The sequence below is a fragment of the Hoplias malabaricus genome, chromosome X1, assembly GCF_029633855.1.
Source record: "Hoplias malabaricus isolate fHopMal1 chromosome X1, fHopMal1.hap1, whole genome shotgun sequence".
Lineage (NCBI taxonomy): Eukaryota > Metazoa > Chordata > Actinopteri > Characiformes > Erythrinidae > Hoplias > Hoplias malabaricus.
Window position 1 is genome coordinate 20,556,280 of NC_089818.1, and position 24,574 is coordinate 20,580,853.

At 42.2% G+C, this 24,574-nt stretch overlaps 1 protein-coding gene across 1 annotated transcript in view; it reads right to left on the reverse strand.

The window, feature by feature from the left end:
* LOC136675651 (potassium/sodium hyperpolarization-activated cyclic nucleotide-gated channel 2-like) overlaps window positions 1-24,574 on the reverse strand; it is an 83,109-nt gene that overhangs the window by 17,295 nt on the left and 41,240 nt on the right. The window contains exon 4 of the mRNA XM_066652320.1: window positions 23,450-23,668. Coding sequence (XP_066508417.1) covers window positions 23,450-23,668 — 219 coding nt within the window. The remainder of the gene's footprint in view (window positions 1-23,449; window positions 23,669-24,574) is intronic.

The following is a 24,574-nucleotide window of genomic DNA, read 5'->3' on the forward strand; positions in this document are numbered from 1 at the left end:
AAATCTCTATATACACACACACAAAAAAAAATCTCTATATACACACACACACACACATCCAAATCTCTATACACACACACACACAAACATCTCTATACACACACACACACACACAAACATCTCTATACACACACACACACAAACATCTCTATACACACACACACACACAAAAATCTCTATACACACACACACACACACACACACACACACATCTCTATACACACACACAAACAAATCTCTAAACACACACACACACAAATCTCTATACACACACAAATCTCTATACACACACACACACAAAAATCTCTATATACACACACACACACAAAAATCTCTATATACACACACACACACACATCCAAATCTCTATACACACACACAAATCTCTATAGACACACACACAAAAATCTCTATATATATACACACACACACACACAAACATCTCTATACACACACACACACACAAATCTCTATACACACACACAAACATCTCTATACACACACACACACACAAATCTCTATACACACACACACACACACAAAAATCTCTATACACACACAAATCTCTACACACACACACACACACACACACACACAAAAATCTCTATACACACACACACACAAATCTCTATACACACACACACACACACAAATCTCTATACACACACACACACACACACATCCAAATCTCTATACACACACACACAAATCTCTATAGACACACACACAAAAATCTCTATATATATACACACACACACACACACACACACACAAAATCTCTATACACACATACACACACACACACACAAAAATCTCTATATACACACACACGCACACACACACAGAAATCTTTATACACACACACACACACACACACACAGCCTCCCCGGTTCGAGGGACCAGGTACCGGGTTTGGCCACTGTAAAACCAAAAGAGCCGTGCCGGGTCGAGAAGAGTGGCGTAGGTTACATGCAGTGGAAAAGGGCCATAATACTACTACACCACTACATTGTGTACTACATAGTGTAGAGGTAGAAATTTTAGATTCAGCCCTAGTGGTGTGGAGGTGTAACTGCAGAGTGATGCAGACAGCAACGCAGTCGGCTCAACACAGAAACCTAAACTGGCCTTAACTCCTTGAGTTTGTCGCATGTAACACAACTGTGACCTCATCCTGTGTCAGTGCTCAGAGTTTTCAGCCATGAGTGACTGCTGCTCCTTCTCCACGCCGCACAAAAACGACATGCCACAAATAGAGTGTGTGTAAAATGGGCCTTGGGAATGTACAGCCCCTCGTGGTGACAGATCATTGTGTGCTTGGAGAGGGGTAGCGGATGAGCAATGGGACGGATCTATAGAGAAGGCCGTGTGGGTATTACAAACGCCCCCAGTTTGACCTTCACTGCTGCCTCCAGCTCTGTCAATGAGCTGAGAGAGATAGAAAGACAGAAGTGAGAGTGAGAGAGATAGAGTGAGACTAGAAGAAAAGGAGTGAAGGGGTGGAGGAGGAAAAATAAGAGAGTAACGGGTGGATGCCACACGTCTGAGAGTGAATAATTGAGAGGATGCCTGTGGCTCTGAGCATCACCCTCTACCTCTGGGGCCACATTACACTCTTCTCTTTCCCCTAGAGCATGGGGCTAATGCTAATGGCACTGCTGACGTGACTGTCTGTGCATTATGGCCAGAGCTGGGATATAATTCCAAGCAGGCAATCACATTTTACACCTGATGAAAACAAATAGCTTGTTCAGGTCGCTCTGCATTATAAATCCTATGGCGTTCCACACTGCAGAGGATGTGTGGCCATTCTTGCCAAAATTGTGTCTTTTTCCAAGACATTTTCCTCAAGTTCACAGTGTGTTGCTCTTGTTTTTTAGCTGGCTAGGGCTAGCCTACTGCTCCACTGCTGTATGCTGTTACAAGGAAATGGCTAGACCTCTCTCCTCTCTCTCTTCAGTACAAAACCTGATTCTGCAGAACTGCTGTTCTCACAGCAAAACAACCTCAAACACGGGTTTGTCTTCATTCAGAAGCTCTGCATCTTTTAAGGTGGAATGGTATGTTTGAGTAAGAAGCCCACTGTAGCTTATGCGTGGTTGAAGTTTAAAGGAACATCTACGATTTTGGGCAATCACAGTTCTTTCTGGTTGTTTATGTTCCGAAGCTAGGTGTCTTTTAAGGTGGAACGACATGTTTGAGGGGAAAACAACTGACTTTTTTGTACGTAGCTAAAGTTGAATATAAGCTTTTTCACTGTATGAATTACCAGAGAAAATTGTTCGTAAATCAAGTTTGGAGACATTCCACCTTAAGTAAAGTTAAGTGTGCTTCGTAAACACATCAGACTGGAGCTAGCAAATAGCGAGGACACATCTTATGACATTTATAAAAAGTGTTTTTGATTATAATCGTGAACTTTAACTGTATGTTTTTATCCACTGTTAATTTACCACAGTTAATTAGCAGTCACAGTCAACTCCACCTTAAATAAAGTAATACACTTGGAACTTTACCTAAATATGGAGAAGGAATAGAACAACACCCTCAACTTTTTGTGCTTTTCAACGTTCTGAGGTCCATCCACCATCCAAACGCCTTCAGATATGGTTTCTTGGCCGTGTCTGAGCCATGACATTAAGCACGGTAAATGTAGGCTCGTGTGGCAAATCCTATTCTATTGTCCCATGCTTTTCTGCGAGGATTAAAGCAGCTGAGAGTAGCTGAATCCACACGTTTCAATGACGGTCTTTAAGACTTTCATATACATATGTTTTGTGGCCCTTTTGTGTGCAGTGTGTGTGCATCTCTAGTGCACCAAATGATTTAACACATTTAGAGGATGCTGCTGCCCACTGAGTTTGAAGGAGAGATTATATTGCCGCAGGTCATTTTGAAATTTGAACAGTGAAAATGCAAATGTCCACATTAACCCATCCTCCTCAGCCTCCAGGCTGAAAAACAGACTGAGAAAATGTCACAAAAGAATATAAATAATAGTGTATGACTACATTTATCCTCTCTGTTTATCCCTATGTCTCCCCTATGTGCTGTAGCATTTCCATCACTGAATGCGCCCTTTATATATTACACACATGAACAAATTAAGCCATTTATTACACCATAATGACTTACTTTTTCATGCTTCTCGTGCTTCTTATGCCTTAATTTCTAATAATAATTATGGCTTATTAGCTCATTAGCATGTATAATCATGTCATTGCCAGCCTGCTTCTTTCACATTTAGGCCACAGCTCCTACAGTAATGAAAACATTATTATACAATTATTAAAATTATATATATATACATTGTGTGTGTGTATTTATATACATATAAATATTAGGTTTTAGATTCTGAGAAATGTTCTTATGGTTCAGTACAAGCGTATAAACCTACCTTTAACTTCTGAAGCTCTTAAACTGTCATTCATTCATTCATTATCTGTAACCCTTATCCAGTTCAGGGTCGCGGTGGGTCCAGAGCCTACCTGGAATCATTGGGCGCAAGGGGGGAATACACCCTGGAGGAGGCGCCAGTCCTTCACAGGGCAACACAGACACACACACACACATTCACTCACTCACACCTATGGACACTTTTGAGTCGCCAATCCACCTACCAACGTGTGTTTTTGGACTGTGGGAGGAAACCGGAGCACCCGGAGGAAACACACGCAGACACAGGGAGGACACACCACACTCCTCACAGACAGTCACCTGGAGGAAACCCACACAGACACAGGAAGAACACACCACACTCCTCACAGACAGTCACCTGGAGGAAACCCACACAGACACAGGAAGAACACACCACACTCCTCAGATAGTCACCCGGAGGAAACCCACGCAGACACAGGGAGAACACACCACACTCCTCACAGACAGTCACCCAGAGGAAACCCACTCGAACACAAGGAGAACACACCACACTCCTCACAGACAGTCACCCAGAGGAAACCCACGCAGACACAGGGAGAACACACCACACTCCTCACAGACAGTCACCCAGAGGAAACCCACGCAGACACAGGGAGAACACACCACACTCCTCACAGACAGTCACCCAGAGGAAACCCACACAGACACAGGGAGAACACACCACACTCCTCACAGACAGTCACCCGGAGGAATTTGAACACACAACCTCCAGGTCCATGGAGCTGTGTGACTCTGACACTAACCTGCTGCGCCACCATGCCGCCCCGCTCTTAAACATGTTCTGAAAATATATGAAAACATTTTTCACACACATATACAGAGAGAGAGAGTGTCCTCTTCTCTTCATTTCCTTTGCTCTTTGTATATGCCAAAGATACCCAAGCCCTGTCGTCCCAGAGCAGGTTTAAATGCACTACACGCCGTCACAAGGGCGCCAAATTGATCCCTGTTTAAAGATTTTCTAATCCCACAGCAAAAACAAAACACTTTAGTCCGGCCTTCCGCCATCAGCGGCGTGCAAAACATGGACGTCAGTGTCTCTGCTGAGCAGCTAAGCCTTCAACACAACATAACTGCAGCTTCTCCTGTCCCTGCATGGGCATATGTGGCACTGGGCAGAAGACTTACGCCAGCTGAGAATATCTGAACTAAATCTTACATTTGAGCAGTTGGTATTGTGCTAGACTGGGGTTCGACTACTAACTCGAGTAACCACAATAATTATACTCTACATTAATAACAGTCTTTGGCCACGAACAAGACGAAACACTAATGATCCTAATGTTGGAATGGTGTTCGGGGTCCAGGCCTAAATCATCCAACAGCAGTCTGAACGCTGTGAATCAAATCCTCACAGAAATATCTCAGCACCTCCTAGAGAATGGAGGCTATTATTACTACTTAATACCCTTAATATATATATATATATATATATCACAATACATCAATATTCCACTATTAGATTTGTTTTTACAGCAAAACCATACTACCCAGAAAAACTGACATTTTCCTGGCAAGCGTAAGACTTTGGCACAGTGCTCTGCATGTGTGTGTGTGTGTGTGTGTGTGTGTGTGTGTGTGTGTGTGTGTCTTATCTTAGTGGCATACTAACCCCCCTGTTGCTCTGCGGCAGTGGCTCCCTGCTGGAAGTGGAGTTAGTTTAATTTGAGGCCTCTTGGAGCATGATGGGTGGGGGGTGTTAAATTCATCCCACTGATTCGGGAAGAAATCATTTCATTATATTACTGAGCACAGTTCTAACTGCAGGCAAAAAGACGCATACGAAATCAGCCTGCCCCCGGGCTATTCACTCAGCTCCCGCCGCCTGAATTCTGGCTTCTTTTTACATTTAAACAGTCTGTGCCATTAAAACTTTAAAGCAACAGTAGGTAAGACTTTTACCTTAAAGTTACAGCTTGAACATTGTTGTTTAATATTTTGTTCATCTTTAAAATGGTTGTAATAGTAGAATAGAGACTCCGTAGTTGCTACTCTATTAGCTATTTCATTCAATCATTATCTGTAACCCTTATCCAGTTCAGGGTCGCGGTGGGTCCAGAGCCTACCTGGAATCATTGGGCGCAAGGCGGGAATACACCCTGGAGGGGGCGCCAGTCCTTCACAGGGCAACACAGACACACACACACACTCACACCTACGGACACTTTTGAGTCGCCAATCCACCTACCAACGTGTGTTTTTGGACTGTGAGAGGAAACCAACACAGACACAGAGAGAACACACCACACTCCTCACAGACAGTCACCCGGAGGAAACCCACGCAGACAAAGAGAAACACACCACACTCCTCACAGACAGTCACCCGGAGGAAACCCACGCAGACACAGGGAGAACACACCACACTACTCACAGACAGTCACCCGGAGGAAACCCACGGAGACACAGGGAGAACACACCACACTCCTCACAGACAGTCACCCGGAGCGGGAATCGAACCCACAACCTCCAGGCCCCTGGAGCTGTGTGACTGTGATACTACCTGCTGCGCCACCGTGCCGCCCCTATTAGCTATTTGCTATTGCTAATTCTATTAGCCCAAAACTCTTGTGAGAAACAAAACAAGCAAACATCTGAACCAAAGAGGTGTTTTGTGATTGACTTAAATATACTATTGACCTTAACTATAATAAGTATTTTCCTGTCATATCTAGGGTCAGGGTGGTGGGTACTGTACTAAATAATGCAGTAGTGCTCTTGACTAATGAGGTGCCTATTGAAGGCTCGGAAGAACAGAAGAATACAAATCCCCTCCAAACCCAGGTGATGCAAATCTTTTCTTTTCACATCAGAAACTACATATTTTGCCAAACATCCACAAAAACAAATCTTCAGGATGACTGGCCATAAGCACCGAGCCGGTCATTACGACTGTCCTCATCTTGGAGATGTTTCTCTAAGCATCTGAGAGACTTCTTCAGTTCTAATTAGTGATGATGGGTTTCCTGGCATTTAAACCGCTGTTGCTGATTCACACCCTCAATGCCATGCAACTCATTAAGGTCACATGTCTGAGCATGAAGTCTGGAGGTGTGAAGCAGGATCATCCTCTCAGGGTAAAATGATGACAGCATTGCAAGCCACTGACAGGTGGGGAACTGCTGGCTTTGCAATGCTTGTTCCAGTCCAATCCAGACGAAGTAAATGTCATCCTTAGGAGAGTTATTCCTTACATTTTCCTGTTCTTTAATATATTACAATTTATGTTGAAAGTATTTTCCATACATTTTCTGTAACTGCTTCATCCTGTTTATGTTTGTGGCAGGTGTGGAGCCTATGGAAAAGTTGGCACAGCCAATCCAACCTACGAACATGTTTCTGGACTGTGGGAGGAAACTGGAGCACCTGGAGGAAACCCACACTGACACAGAGAGAACACACAAAAGTCGTCACTGTGACTGAAGGTGGGCATTGAATTGTAGTTCCTCAGAACTGCCCTTCATAGCCGACTGCCCAATGACCTTCAGTAGGACTGGACAATAATTCAATATGAATATATATACAGGGTGGGCCATTTATATGGATACATCTTAATAAAATGAGAATGGTTGGTGATATTAACTTCCTGTTTGTGACACATTAGTATATGGGAGGGGGGAAACCTTTCAAGATGGGTGGTGACCATGGTGGCCATTTTGAAGTCAGCCATTTTGGATCCAACTTTTGTTTTTTCAACGGAAAGAGGGTCATGTGACACATCAAACTTATTGGGAAATTCACAAGAAAAACAACGCTGTGCTTGGTTTTAACGTAACTTTATTCTTTCATGAGTTATTTACAAGTTTCTGACCACTTATAAAATGTGTTCAAAGTGCTACCCATTGTGTTGGATTGTCAATGCAACCCTCTTCTCCCACTCTTCACACACTGATAGCAACACTGCAGGAGAAATGCTAGCACAGGCTTCCAGTATCAGTTGCTGCACATCTCGTATCTTCACAGCATAGACAACTGCCTTCAGATGACCCCAAAGATAAAAGTCTAAGAGGGTCAGATCGGGAGACCTTGGGGGCCATTCAACTGGCCCACGACGACCAATCCACTTTACAGGAAACTGTTCATCTAGGAATGCTCGGACCTAACACCCATAATGTGGTGGTGGACCATCTTGCTGGAAAAACTCAGGGAACGTGCGAGCTTCAGTGCATAAACAGGGAAACACATCATCATGTAGCAATTTCGCATCCAGTGGCCTTGAGGTTTCCATTGATGAAGAATGTCCCCACTATTTTGTACCCCATATACTCCACCATACCATCAAGATGTGCAGCACCTGAAACTATGGATACTGGAAGCCTGTGCTAGCATTTCACCTGTGGTGTTGCTATCAGTGTGTGAAGAGTGGGAGAAGAGGGTTGCATTGACAATCCAACACAATGGGCAGCACTTTGAACACATTTTATAAGTGGTCAGAAATTTGTAAATAACTCATGAAAGAACAAAGTTATGTTAAAACAAAGCACACCATTGTTTTTCTTGTGAAATTCCCAATAAGTTTGATGTGTCACATGACCCTCTTCCCGTTGAAAAAACAAAAGTTGGATCCAAAATGGCCGACTTCAAAATGGCCACCATGGTTACCACCCATCTTGAAAAGTTCCCCCCTCCCATATACTAATGTGCTACAAACAGGAAGTTGACATCACCAACTATTCCCATTTTATTAAGGTGTATCCATATAAATGACCCCCTCTGTATATTGCAATATAAAATGTTTCAGTAACAATGATATGCTCTTTATACATATTATATATTTCAATATACATTATTTACAAAATCTGTCAGTGACTGTAGTTAATTACAGGGCACTGCCCAGTTCACTGTCCTCAGTTTTAAAGTTAGTTTAAAAATATTAATATTGACAAAGCCAAGAAGTTCATGTTTGACGGTGATGTCATGTTTCTTGTTTGTTCTGGGCTGTATTTCCTGTTGATATTTATCTCGGAATTATTTAATATTGACTGAAATTTAAAAACATATCGTGATATAAATTTTGGCCATATCGTCCAGCCCTAACTTTCATTTACATTCACTGTACAGCCACAATGTGATGTAACTCCAATACGTTCAGTTCATTCTGAATTATAACTCAGTAGATGACTACCAACCAACCATCATTCCCTACTACACTGACTATTTTGCATATCTTCTATATTTATATCAAAAATCAAAGTGAAACAAATCACATATGTTATTATTAATAATAAATAATACAATTGTACATTTCTATCTCCACTTTAACCCCCCATTGGCCAGAACTGATCTGCAGACTGGTGTGAGAACATCTGTTCTGCAGGAACTTCTCGTATGACACCACTCCAAAGAACTCTTTTTTTCCCCACATTTATTTAATGAACTCTCCAGAGGTGATGCTTTTATGGCTTTGTCACAGCAGCTGGAAGAGCATGCCATCTAGGTCATGGCTCCAGCTCCAGTGTAATAGGCCTCTGGAGAATGACTATAGAGCGGGACCCTATCCCTCAGGTTTTTCGCTGTATTCTTTAAAAAACAACAACAGCAACAACACATTTAGACAGTTGAATGTTAGCAGAAAATTTGCTATGAATTTCCTCTGCTCTCCCAGAGGGTGGTTGAAGCTAAACCACCACTGAAACACATAAGTCATCAAACTATTGACAGTGTTGATTAAATTTTGAAACGATTAAGAGCACAACTCACTCCAAAACTTGTTATTAAATTCCCAAGGCTGCTGGGAGGAAACTTGTGGGATCAATTTGATATAGGATGCTGTGCATTTTTAGCTGTGTGTAGACTGGAGTAATGGCAAGGGGCCATATTAGATAAATGGCTAGGGATGGAGGAAAAGAGGTGATAAGCGATAAGGAAAGATGTGGCACATGGAAGACAAACGACTGCTGGGGGTTAGCAACAGAAGGAGGGAGGGATGGAGGACAAGAGGCGGGGAGGGGGGGGCATTCTTCATGTCTGGCTCCTCCGGCTGTACTGTACTGGATTGCAGCTGCATCTGAAAAAGCCCAGTGGACCCACACATGGAGGTTTCAGTGTGGAACACTTACTGCTCCGAGCAGCTAAAAGTAGTTCAGTTTAATATTTTTAGTCTGAGCAACTTCTGCAATCTTACAAAACTCAGAGAGAATCACTTTCTACACGGGCAAAAATTTAGCTTAGAAATCAACTGGAACAAAACCCTTTAAAACATATAAATAAATAAATAAATAAATTCATTCATTATCTGTAACCCTTATCCAGTTCAGGGTCGCGGTGGGTCCAGGGCCTACCTGGAATCATTGGGCGCAAGGCGGGAATACACCCTGGAGGGGGCGCCAGTCCTTCACAGGGCAACAAACACTCACACATTCACTCCCACAAACACTTTTGAGTCACCAATCCACCTACCAACGTGTGTTTTTGGACTGTGGGAGGAACTGGAGCACCCGGAGGAAACCCACGCAGACACAGGGAGAACACACCACACTCCTCACAGACAGTCACCTGGAGGAAACCCACTCAGACACAGAGAGAACAAACCACACTCTTCACAGACAGTCACCTGGAGGAAACCCACGCAGAAACAGAGAGAACACACCACACTCCTCACAGACAGTCACCTGGAGCGGGAACCGAACCCACAACCTCCAGTGACTGCGACACTACCTGCCGCGCCACCGTGCCGCCACTAAATAAATAAATAAATAAGTAAGTAAATAAATAATGATGTATTTCTAATTGAATTTTATTGGAATTCCCAAATGAGTGTTATAATAAACTTGATAACACTCTAATCATTAATTAAAGGTTGGTAGTTTGTATGTGGCCACTTTTGCGGCATCAATCCACCTACCAACTTGCTTTCTTGGACTGTAGGAGGAAACCCAACACACGTAAAGACAAATTTAAGCCTCTGCGATGAAACTATGCAATAACCAAAGCGTAGGTCCCGTGTCAATATGAACCCTGCACCATAGCCTCACGTGCACCTCTCCAAAAGTATAACTATTCATCACGGCAACGCAGAATTGTGATTGGCCCACAGTCGTTCGCACATGGATCAAGCTGAGGTTCAGAAACATAAACTCCTCCTCTCAACTCTACGTCAAATTCATGATGAAAGATCTCCTCAGACATTGGTTTGTACGTCATGGAATGAATAATAACAAAGTGGAACAAGGGAAATTATGGATCCACCCCCCCCCCCCCCAAAAAAAAAACAAAACAATAAATAAATAAAAATAAATAAACTGCTAAGAGGTGCCAGCTTTGTTGCTTTTCTGGTACCACGTGTAAACAAGGTTCTGTTCCAACTCCAACTCCCTATAGAGAGCAACTAATACTAATACTACACTAGTACATAGTGTTAAGGAAGATTTTTGGGGTTTTGGTGGTATACAGCATAAATCAGCCATAGCTCCTCACAGACAGTGACCCGAGGTGAGGACCGAACCCAGTGCCCCAGGACCGTGAAGTTGTGAGGTAGCCACTCGACTTGCAGCGCCGCCATATTAGGGCTTCCCACCTGCTGGTGTATGGTGATGTAATCAAAACTAAAACAATGTTGTACAGTCACTGGATTTTGATGAATGTTACAGGAACAAAGTATTTTACCTGTCATGCACTATATGATTCATTCTGCTTAATAATAATATTATAAACGTCAATTAGAAAACGTGAGCTGAGGAAGACTTTGCCATTAACAGTTTTAAATGTATTTGTGGGTGGAGAAAGGATAGGAAAATTACGGAGAACAGTTTGTATGGCAGCTGGGTCATGAACAACAACTCCTTTATTGTGAATTCTTCATCTATTTCAGCCATTTAGCAGATTTCTGTGCTGAGCACCTGCAGGAAGTCAGCATGTGGACAAGGTTGTTCAGCAGAAAACCTTCACAGCAGCTCCAGCAAAACACAAGGAGACATCCGCTCAGGCTCTCTGAGGAAAGCTATGTAAGGAATTAGGTCTTAAATATAAAAATCAACATTATATCCTCAGATAGAGTGATCAGACGTCCTCTTTTACCCGGACATGTCCTCTTTTTTAGACTTTAGGTGGAATTTCACAAACGTCCGGGATTTAGTTTTTCTAGAGCTTACATAGAACTTCGAGAAGTTTCGTTCACAAACTAGTCCCGCCCTCCCCTACTCCGATTGGTTCACTTGAGTGAGAAGGGGGCGTGGTGAAGTAGCCTAAAATCTTCTGATTGGACGGTCTGACTGCAGAGCTACCGTTATTGGTCGATAACCTTCTCTGTAAACATTTAATTGGTCAGTCTGCACGTCAGTAGTCCTTGTTTACGTCAGGCAAAGCTCATGTACCCACCCTCATCTCGAGCAGCTATGCCGAAACGTAAATGTAAGTTCTCGGATGAATTAAAAAAGAAATTCCCATGTTTTGTGTAGCAAATAAAGGTGTAAAGGACCTAAAAGCACACATAGGTTTAGCTAAGAATACAACAGCAGCGAGGCGTGTCCTCTTTTCCACCATTTCAGATCTGGTCACCCTACCTTCAGAACACATGTCCATCACCATCTCTCTTCACCTACTCACAATCAGTTATTGTAAAACCACTTTAAAATTGATCTTAGGCATCAATAAACGTAATCATTTTTATTTGACGTTGCTTTCAGAGCCATTAAATATTTCAGGCCTCTTAAATTTCAGTCACCACCGCTGTAAACAATAAACAATTGGTTCTGGGTAAGTTTCCCTGAAGTGCCTTTCGCATCAAATCAGTCTAATAACATAATTATACATGAATTTTGATAAATGATGGGATTTGATGTAAGTTTTAGAATTAAAATATTTCGCTACATTACCGTTAGTGATAAAAACTAAAGAAGTACCTTTGGATTTAGGGCAGCAGCCAAAGCAGCTTCAGCTAAACGCAAGGAGACGTCGACTCTCAGCGAGCGAGGCTAGAATCTGATTGTGAAATGAAAAGGATCATCACAGTTAAATTCCGTTTTCATCAAACATCAGTCGAGCCACAGCATCAATAGAGCACCACAGTTCCTCACAAGGGTGACTCACAGATTATAAACAATGCTACTGAGCCTGCTGCCAAACAATATTTGCCTGGCCGGATCTGCCCTGTAGACCCAGGACACCCGTAGATTGAGATGTGATTGTAGCACTGGGAGTATTGGAGCACAGTGGTATTAAAGGAACAATAGGTGGTATTTGTACCGTAAAATTACAGCGTCAGAATCATTGTGAAGCTACGTTGACCTTTAACAGGGAGAACAGAGCCTTTGTCATCGCTACTCTGGGTTTAGCACTGCAGAAACTGAGCTATGTAACCTTCGGAGGAGGGTAAGAAACCACCCCCTTCATTTCAGGACAGTGCTGTAAAACAGATCTTACCTAGAGTTCCTTTAACAGAATTCAATATCCGAATATTTTCAGATTTACCAAAGGTTTGTGAACACTGGCTTTTCCATCTTTTTTCTCCCTGAAATAAAGAGTATTTATATGTAGTTTGTCCTTCACAGTTGCAGCAAAAGACACAACTTTGTCAGGGAAGATGCTGGGACATTTCTGTGTGAATATGATGGCAAGAGCTTTGCTTTCACAAACACCACCACCATTCATTCCAAAGGGATTGGATCTTGCCCCACCACTCCACAGAACACAGCTGCACTGCTCTACAGTCTCAGGCTGGGGAGCTTTATAAACTAACACACTTCTCACAGACAGTCACCCGGAGGAAACCCACACAGACACAGGGAGAACACACCACACTCCTCACAGACAGTCACCCGGAGGAAACCCACGCAGACACAGGGAGAACACACCACACAGACAGTCACCCGGAGGAAACCCACACAGACACAGGGAGAACACACCACACAGACAGTCACCCGGAGGAAACCCACACAGACACAGGGAGAACACACCAAACTCCTCACAGACAGTCACCCGGAGGAAACCCACGCAGACACAGGGAGAACACACCACACAGACAGTCACCCGGAGGAAACCCACACAGACACAGGGAGAACACACCACACTCCTCACAGACAGTCACCCGGAGGAAACCCACGCAGACACAGGGAGAACACACCACACAGACAGTCACCCGGAGGAAACCCACACAGACACAGGGAGAACACACCACACTCCTCACAGGCAGTCACCCGGAGCGGGACTCGAACCCACAACCTCCACTGTGTGACTGCGACACTAACCTGCTGCGCCACTGTGTCACCCGACAACGAAACAGACATCAACTATTTTAGAACCACCTTACACCACCTGGAAATGACATACACTGCGGTTTACTGTTGTCTATTAGAATCTAAAAAAATCAATATTGTTTTGTTAGGTGTACGCCAGTATTAAAGTTCTTTGTCCCAGAAAGAGGTTTGGGAGAGCTCCATCTGTGGAGGAAAAACTAATAAATGCTTTCTGTCAGACGTGTTTTAATCAGTACAACCCTTCTTCACTCTTACAATCCAATCTGTTTCTCCATCTCTCTGATTTAGTGCTGCCGTCGGACATGGCTTTATAAGGGCTATAAAACCATCCACAGCACACGTGTACACACACACACACACACACACACACACACACACACACACACATTCCTCACAGTCACAAGTTCTGTATAGAACCACCTGCATGGTCAATTGGTTCTTGAGATTCATGGAGAATGTGGTGTATATGGTTCTATAAAGCACTAAAACAGTTCTTCTGTTGTAATGAATCATTTTAGAATAGAACAATAGTAGAACCCTCTTTAAGTGCTATACATAACCATCTTAAAAAAGATGCTACATACAGAAACGTTTATTCATTGTCTGTAAGCACTTTTCCAGTTCAGGGTCGTGGTGGGAACACACCTTGGAGGGGGCGCCAGTCCTTCACAGGGCGACACACAGTCACACATTCATTCACACACTCACACCCTCGGACACTTTTGAGTCGCCAATCCGCCTACCAACGTGTGTTTTTGGAGCACGAGAGGAAACCGGAGCACCCGGAGGAAACCCACGCAGACAAAGGGAGAACACACCACACTCCTCATAGACAGTCACCCGGAGGAAACCCACATAGACACAGGGAGAACACACCACACTCCTCACAGACAGTCACCCAGAGGAAACCCACGCAGACACAGGGAGAACACACCACACTCCTCACAGACAGTCACCCGGAGGAAACCCACGCAGACACAGGGAGAACACACCACACTCCTCACAGACAGTCACCCGGAGGAAGCCCACACGGACACAGGGAGAACACACCACACTCCTCACAGACAGTGACCCAGAGGAAACCAAAACAGTTCCTCTATTGTTACAAGTTTGTCATCGTAGAACTCTTTAGAACCATTTTCAATCTATAGCACATTCTAAATATGAAGAACCCCTAAATGATGCAAAAGGTTCTTCAAGTGTTTAGGGTTCTATATAGAAGCATTTCCTTTAATAATGAACCCTTGTAGAACCATCATTTTCATGTATGTACGGAAGCTTTTCAGTGTGGACGTAATTCTATATAGAACACATGGGTCTAACTAGAACCATCACATTAAATTAATAAACTGAGAAGAGCCCTCTTTTTTAAGAGTGTATGATTGAGTCTATGGATAAAACTGAAAGAAAAAGGGCTACAAAAGGGAAACAACTGAAATATGACGTGTTTGCTGCTGAGAGTCATGCTGTAAAGTCTGAAACAGTCAAATTTCAAAAGTCAAAAGAGGTTTGGGGTGAGATTATATTTGAGGTGTTAAAAATATCCACACATCGTCCTACATCTTTATTATTGATGTCACACACTTCACTCAGAAAGAGGTTCCTGGCCATTGGGGCCGTGTACGTCAGGAACTGGGAGGTCTCCATTGTAACATCAACCTTTTGTCCTCAGATGACTCGTCCATCACCAATTCTCTTTCCCTGCTCCAATCAGTGAAGGTCATCACTTTGTGTAAAAGTTTTCTTTGATGTTGCTTTGAGGGCAGTTATACATTTCAGTCAGACCTCTTTCTCTATGTGAAAACACATTAATATTCATATTCTTTATTTACCACATGGCTGCTGTTGCTCCTGGCCTGTAAAAGGCATGTACACAGTTGTACACCCACACACACTGCCACCAGAGCTGAAAGTGTGGAGTAGGTCATACACCTGAAGGAATCACACACAGTAGACAGCATCATTTAGTGGAGCATATGTGGAGGGACGGGGGGCTGTGTGTGTCACTATGTCTTTAGGCACTGTGTGTATGTGTGTGTCAGTGGGTGCAGTCTCAACTTTGCCTTCAGGAAACACACACAGAGTTCAGTATCAATGACTCCAGGTGTTTTTATTAGTACCACTTGCTTTTCTGGGAGGTGTTGTTGCCGTCAGGTTCTAAAAGGGTTAATATTTTTCATATAGTTTTAAAATGTCTCACTGTCAACAGCTGATGTGTGTTCTATGTTCTAATGTGAATAAAACCTGGATCTATTAGATTTGCATTGTTTTTAGTTTTTATTTACATTTTATACAGTGTCCCAACATTTGTGGGATTGTGGTTGTATTATATTAATGAATATCAAATAATTAATATAAAAATAATTTGAAATTACAAAATATTAAAAGCCATGGGGCGGCACGGTGGCGCAGCAGGTTAGTGTCACAGTCACACAGCTCCAGGGTCCTGGAGGTTTTGGGTTCGATTCCAGCTCCGGGTGACTGTCTGTGAGGAGTGTGGTGTGTTCTCCCTGTGTCTGTGTGGGTTTCCTCCGGGTGACTGTCTGTGAGGAGTGTGTTGTGTTCTCCCTGTGTCTGTGTGGGTTTCCTCCGGGTGACTGTCTGTGAGGAGTGTGGTGTGTTCTCCCTGTGTCTGCGTGGGTTTCCTCCGGGTGACTGTCTGTGAGGAGTGTGGTGTGTTCTCCCTGTGTCTGTGTGGGTTTCCTCCGGGTGACTGTCTGTGAGGAGTGTGGTGTGTTCTCCCTGTGTCTGCGTGGGTTTCCTCTGGGTGACTGTCTGTGAGGAGTGTGGTGTGTTCTCCCTGTGTCTGCGTGGGTTTCCTCCGGGTGACTGTCTGTGAGGAGTGTGGTGTGTTCTCCGAGTGTCTGCGTGGGTTTCCTCCGGGTGACTGTCAGTGAGGCGTGTGGTGTGTTCTCCCAGTGTCTGCGTGGGTTTCCTCCGGGTGACTGTCTGTGAGGAGTGTATTGTGTTCTCCCAGCGTCTGCGTGGGTTTCCTCCCACGCTGGTAGGTGGATTGGAGGCTCAAAAGTGTCCGCAGGTGTGAGTGTGTGAGTGGCGCCCCCTCCAGGGTGTGTTCCCGCCTTGCGCCCAGTGATTCAGGTAAGGCTCCGTATCCACCGCGACCCTGAATTGAATAAGCCATTACAGATAATGAATGAATGATTAATAAAGCCATTAAATATTTATATTACCATTATACTCATTTATACTTATCATTTACATTTAAATTACATTTATAATATTCATATTTATATTTATATTAATGGAAGAAATATGGCTTTGTCAGTTTGGAGGGACTTCTGTCAGGACACTCCTTCGTCCTCCTCCAACTCAGTAAGGTTCTGCAGATGTGGTAAAGACTTACCATCTCGGTCCGTTTGGTGTTCTGACAGCACTCTTACAGCATTATGGCTCTGACCAACTCAACTAACACAGCAAACAGAGTCTCACACAAAATACTAAATAAATAACACTATTTGGGAAAACACTGGACAGCAAAAATATGGACTGTAACTCGTCGACACCTCATGAGCCTTTAACAGTGTTTGCATAATAAATCAAGCCTTTCATTCTTTTAAAAAAGGATATAAAATGTGCATTTCATTGAAATGAGCTTTCCATTACAACACGCTTTTGCTTGCATCAGCAATGCCACTTCTACGTCCTTTGCTTAAAAGCTTTACACATTCACATGAGAATGAATGGAGGCCAGCTGGAAAAGGTGAAACGAAATAACGCTGACTGCTCCCCGTGCTTATTCATTCACTGTTAGCCACATCCGCATTTTTTTTTTGGGCTGAAGAGCTCCTTTCCTCAGAGCAGGTGAATGCTTTTCTTTTTGTTGACGCAGTGCCATGAAAAAGGTAGAGTTACAGCTCCGAAGGCTGAAAGGAAGTGCAGGATGCTTTCACCTGGGGAGGGTGTGATTAACTCTGCTGTAATAGTCACCTTCAGATTGAAGCATTGAGAGAATTCCCCCAAAAAAACGTGATCCAGAAATTTATACCCACTGCTGTCCGGGCCAACAGACCCCTCCCCCACAGCCCCTATAGCACTCTACCTCCCTTCCCTCTCTCTCTCTTACTCTGTCTACTCAAACTCATTATGCCACTCTCAAGGACATAGGCATATCGTGTACACACACACACAGTCTACATCACCTTCATAAGGACGCTGGCAGGACACTGATTTGCTGCCTCATCAATTTCAGCCAGGCTGTCCAGTGAGACAGTGTAATTTGTGCAACTACACACACACACACACACACAGACGCGCACACACGCACACACGCTATGAGCACAGTCCCAGAAGCATATGCGTACATCCAAACACACACATCCCCGCTGTGTGTCCTCCACCCGAGGCCACACCCACTCCACTTTCCTGGTAACAGCAATTACCATTACACTTTCCAAGCATCCTATCAGAAGGCTCCAATGTCCCTGTCGGACTTTCTGCATGGTAACAGGGTTGCCAGATTGGGAGGTTTACCACCAGATTTTGATTGGTGCAATTTTGATTGGTAAAATTGCTGTGGCAGGTGCGCAAAATACACACTGGATTGTGATGCCTGTTGAATTTAAAAACTAATATATATATTAATGCAAAATTTTCTGTCTCTGCGAATCTCATTGAAATGAATAGACATTCCCATGCAAACATTTGCAAACACAAACCCAGTGTGGCTGCAGTTTTAAGGCCGAAATGCTGTGGTTTCTTTCTGATATCCGTATTCTTATTTGGGGCAGTGGTTACCAAAGTAGGGGAAGAGGTAATGAGGGGTTGGGGACACAGAATAATAAATTCCAGTTGTGTCTGGATGCGAAAGACGTGCGTTTTGGGTTCTAGGGACCGCTGTTTTGGGTTATCATTCTTTAGACTTGGTCTTACAGAAGCCACCCAGCCATCCTGCATGGCAACAGGAGAGCGATTTGATTGGATGAACTCAGAGATCCTGATCACTTTGCCAGAGGTTACACACACTATTAGAGCTAATAACACAGCAGTACAGCAATTGAGGCTAATTCAGTCAGTGCTAGCAACCGCGATAATTGCGCTGATGCTGTCACATTGACCGCTGTGGCAGCTGGACCCTAGACTGATAAAAATGATTACAAAATGCTAGAAGCAAAAGAAAAATGGCAGCTTGGGAGTGGAGTCATAAAACTAAATGAGATGTTCGGAAGAGGCTACACAAGAGTGTTCCAAGGTGTTCCCAAGGTCACCGTGCTCAATACCAAGTGTCGGCTAGAGCAGTATACAGCTTCCAGACACTGGGCTGAGGACCTTATCATTCAAGGCCATCAAATCTTCACAGAAATGTTCCTGCATCTAAAGTCTTCCCAGAAGTCATTTCAGAAGAAGTACGAGATGAGCAGGTGTCCACAGACTCTGGCCATTTAGTGTCAGCACTAAAGACGATTGGCTGATTGACTATGTTTGGGATATGCAAATGAGTCCACTGAAGTAGATCTCATACTGCACATATCAGCAAATCGTACCATTTGGTGGCAGATATGACAGAGTGTGTCCTGATACTACATTTAGTTTAATCTTCGCCTCGGCAGTAACCGGACAGATTGAAGTGTCAGTCTCGAGTCTATTAATGTTCCCCTGGAGTGAACGAGAGAGACAGGGACAGGGGCAGAGTGAGGGAGAGCGAGAGAGACATGGCCAGAAAGCACCGAGAGGAAGAGAGAGAGATATTAGTCCTTGGGGAACTGCACGCTAGGCCTGTGCAGCGTTAAAAAGGCTCCAGCGTCCTCTCAAGGACTGCTATTCTCCGACCACAGAAACAACAATCAGCTCCAGTACGTTGTCCTCGATTCACCCGCCAGCCACACGCCTGCATGAGCTTAAATGAAAAACTGACACTGAACTAATTAGAAAAATGGAGCACTGCTGATATGAGGGAGGAAGTTTCATAAAGCGTAATGAACGTATGAATTCCAGACAGTCTGATAGCGTGGTGATGTAACAGTCACGTTATTTGAAAGCAAGATCAGCCATTGGAAGCACATTCTGTCTTATGTGCTTATGGGTGTTTAGTCCCATGTTTAAAGGTTAAAGTCTGGAATAATCCATGAGATAAGAGCAAATATATAATTATTTTTTTATGCCACAGCTCATGAGAAGAGGCCAGCGTTATCTGTTAGGGATGTGTCACAAACGATCATTTTAAATTTTACATTTTCTTTTTCATCCTTATCCTGATAATAGCGATATTCTGACTTGTTTATTTAATGTTGTTATGCGTTTACATGAAATATGAGGAAATACAGTGTGAGGATTGGACAAAATGCCATGAGGAAAGATCAATCCAAACACTGACAAACTGTAAAGTACTACACTGTAAAAAAATGTATTGTAAATTTTATAGTAAAATACTGGCAGCAGAGTCCCCACCCATTTACCGTATTTTTACAGGAACACTACTGTATTTCAAATTTACAGCATATTACGGTAATTGAATAATACAATAATTTACTGTAAATACTGTGATTTACAGTAAAATACTGGCAGCAGAGTCCCCACCCATTTACTGTATTTTTACAGGAACACTACTGTATTCCAAATTTACAGCATATTACGGTAATTGAATAATACAATAATTTACTGTAAATACTGTGATTTACAGTAAAATACTGGCAGCAGAGTCCCCACCCATTTACTGTATTTTTACAGGAACACTACTGTATTTCAAATTTACAGCATATTACGGTAATTGAATAATACAATAATTTACTGTAAATACTGTGATTTACAGTAAAATACTGGCAGCAGAGTCCCCACCCATTTACTGTATTTTTACAGGAACACTACTGTATTTCAAATTTACACCATATTACTGTAATTGAAAAATACAATTATTTACTGTAAATACTGTGATTTACAGTAAAATACTGGCAGCAGAGTCCCCACCCATTTACTGTATTTTTACAGAAACACTACTGTATTTCGAATTTACAGCATATTACTGTAATTGAATAATACAATAATTTACTGTAAATACTGTGATTTACAGTAAAATACTGGCAGCAGAGTCCCCACCCATTTACTGTGTTTTTACAGGAACACTACTGTATTTCAAATTTACAGCATATTACTGTAATTGAATAATACAATAATTTACTGTAAATACTGTGATTTACAGTAAAATAGTGGCAGCAGAGTTCCCAGCCATTTACCGTATTTCTACAGGAACACTACTGTATTTCAAATTTACAGCATGTTACTGTAATTGAATAATACAATAATTTACTGTAAATACTGTGATTTACAGTAAAATACTGGCAGCAGAGTCCCCACCCATTTACTGTATTTTTACAGGAACATTACTGTATTTCAAATTTACAGCATATTACGGTAATTGAATAATACAATAATATTCTGTAAATACTGTGATTTACAGTAAAATACTGGCAGCAGAGTCCCCACCCATTTACTATATTTTTACAGGAACACTACTGTATTTCAAATTTACAGCATATTACTGTAATTGAATAATACAATAATTTACTGTAAATACTGTGATTTACAGTAAAATACTGGCAGCAGAGTCCCCACCCATTTACTGTACTTTTACAGGAACACTACTGTATTTCAAATTTACACCATATTACTGTAATTGAATAATACAATTATTTACTGTAAATACTGTGATTTACAGTAAAATACTGGCAGCAGAGTCCCCACCCATTTACTGTATTTTTACAGGAACACTACTGTATTTCGAATTTACAGCATATTACTGTAATTGAATAATACAATAATTTACTGTAAATACTGTGATTTACAGTAAAATACTGGCAGCAGAGTCCCCACCCATTTACTGTGTTTTTACAGGAACACTACTGTATTTCAAATTTACAGCATATTACTGTAATTGAATAATACAATAATTTACTGTAAATACTGTGATTTACAGTAAAATACTCGCAGCAGAGTTCCCAGGCATTTACCGTATTTTTACAAGAACACTACTGTATTTCAAATTTACAGCATATTACTGTAATTGAATAATACAATAATTTACTGTAAATAATGTGATTTACAGTAAAATAGTGGCAGCAGAGTTCCCAGCCATTTACCGTATTTCTACAGGAACACTACTGTATTTCAAATTTACAGCATATTACTGTAATTGAATAATACAATAATTTACTGTAAATACTGTGATTTACAATAAAATACTGTAGCAGATTCGCTGTAATTTTACAGTAATTTTTTACAGTGTAGTTACTGTAAATTTTTAAGGGTATTTTTGTAAAATTACTTACGCTTGCTGTTTAAACGCATGCAATACATTTTTTTTTGCACTTCAGTTGTGGTAGATTTATTAGTTATATCATTTGTTACATTATTTATTTGATAAAAAAAGTAAATTTTAAAAAAATACCAAATATTAACCAATTTTTTTGTCTACTTAATTTTTGAAACTGTTACAATTTTATTAAAATAAAACTTTAACATATATTTTGTTGTAATAGCGTGTTCTTGAAATGAATTATTTTTCAGTGTTTTGTCACGTTGCCAAGATTATTGTTATAATCAAAAACACCCTGAAATATCATAATGTAGTTTTAGGTCCGTATCACCCACCCCTGTGACTCTGTACATTTTATATAAAGGGTTTTTCTGGCTCTATCTGTATGTGCATCATTCTAGGGCTGGACAATAATTCAATATCAATGTACAGGGGTTGGACAATGAAAGTGAAACACCTGGTTTTAGAACACAGTAATTTATTAGTGTGGTGTAGGGCCTCCTTTTGCGGCCAATACAGCATCAGTTCGTCTTGGGAATGACATATACAAGTCCTGCACAGTGGTCAGAGGGATTGTAAGCCATTCTTCTTGCAGGATAGTGGCCAGGTCTCTACGTGATGCTTGTGGAGGAAAACGTTTCCTGACTCGCTCCTCCAAAACACCCCAAAGTGGCTCAATAATATTTAGATCTGGTGACTGTGCAGGCCATGGGAGATGTTCAACTTCACTTTCATGTTCATCAAAACAGTCTTTCACCAGTCTTGCTGTGTGTATTGGTGCATTGTCGTCCTGATACACGGCACCGCCTTCAGGACACAGTGTTTGAACCATTGGATGCACATGCTCTTACTGGTGTAATGTGGAATTAATGAAGACTGGCCACCAGGCTGCTCCAATTTAGCCATGAAACCTCCCACACTACAATGACAGGTGTTTCAGCTTCATTGTCTAACCCCTGTACATGGCAATATCAAATATTTCAATAATAATTATATAGGTTTTAAACACACTTGCAATATTTCAATATACATAATATACATGGTTCCTCAAGCTACAAGTGTGTTCTCTACACACACATTTATATCTCACTATTAACGTAATAACCATTCTCGTCTAGGGACTCGTAAATAAACCCTGGTAAAAGTTACGTAACGAACTGGGACTTATAAAACCTTCTCAAGGCCCGTGTAGAAAAATGGTCTCTCAGGGCCGGTGAATCTTTCTCACAAACAATAAGACGGCTCCTGCTGAAGCTACACTGGGCTCTCGCAGTCAATACATCTTTGTCTTGTGTAGCTGGAACACTCTCAGCTGCCATGGATCATTCTAACGCCTCATTGGCTGTTGCCTTCTGGAGCGGCACAGAGAAGAACATCACTTTGCGGGTCCTTTATGTTTCTACTGCTACAAATCACTCTAACAGATGATAGAACAGATTTCTGTCCATTGCTATAAACTGTCACTTTAATCACATCACGTATGTGTTTGTACAGTTCTATGAAGCTGTTTTAAAAGCAGAGGTCAATCTAACGTGTGACTAGACGACTCTCCTACCTTCTCTTGGTACTGGCGGCGAGAGGAGTCCAGTGACTGGATGAGGGCGGTGGCGTGGCCAATGAAGACAGCGTAGCAGGTGGCTCCTACGATCATACTGAGCATAGTCAGCCAAATATCGGACAAGCTCTCTGGAGCCTGACGCCCGTAGCCTATACACAACATGTGACTCATCGCCTTAAACACAGCAAATGAGTACAGCTCACTCCATGTGTCGTTCTGCAGAGAGAGAGAGAGAGAAAGAGAAAGAGAGAGAGAGAGAAAGAGAAAGAGAGAGAGAGAGGGAGAGGGAGAGAGAGAGAGGGAGAGAGAGAGAGAAAGAAAGAGAGAGAGAGGAAGAAGAGAGAGAGAGAGAGAGAGAGAGAGAGAGAGAGAGAATTTTTATTATTTCTTTTAATGGTATATCCCAGTCAAATACACTGTTCCATTCAAAGAGGAAATCTCTGATTTTGATGAGCTGTGAGATAAAGGGAAACCAAAATACTGTAAGAAGTATAGCACTATTTCCGCTGGCTCAGTTTTCTAGTGGGATCTACATCAGCAAACTGCCACTACTTCAACTACATCAGCTAGTGTGGATCTACATATAAGAGTATGAAAAGCTGTCTTGGAGGGGGATGGGTCTAGGATTCCAGACTTCACTGCTGAGCGTTCCATAGGCATTGGGCTTAAAGGCTAAAAAGTAGTGCTGTTCTTTCTGGTTTGTTCACATTCGGAAGCTCCACTTTTTTATGTGGAGTGGTATGTTTGAGGGAAAACAACGACTGACATTTGTATGTGGTTTAAGTTGAACTTGTCTGAAGTTTGAATTACCACAGAAACTCATTTGTGACTCGGGTTGTTTGGTTTTTTTTATCACTTTCAGTCTGTGTTTACTTTCATGCAGTTAGTGCACTCCTGAATATAAAGCCAGTGCCAGCTTAAATAATCTAAAACAGCAAAAATAAGTCAATATTACACACCTATGGAGCAGGAATAGAGCAACATCCTCATCTCTTTTTCATTATTTTCGACATTTGGAGTTCTCCCTGATGTCTAAACACCTTCAGATGTCGTTTCCTCAGAGAGAGAGTAAGCCTAGCATACCGGACCGAGACCCTTTTTTTTTTTTTAAACTGTTTGCTG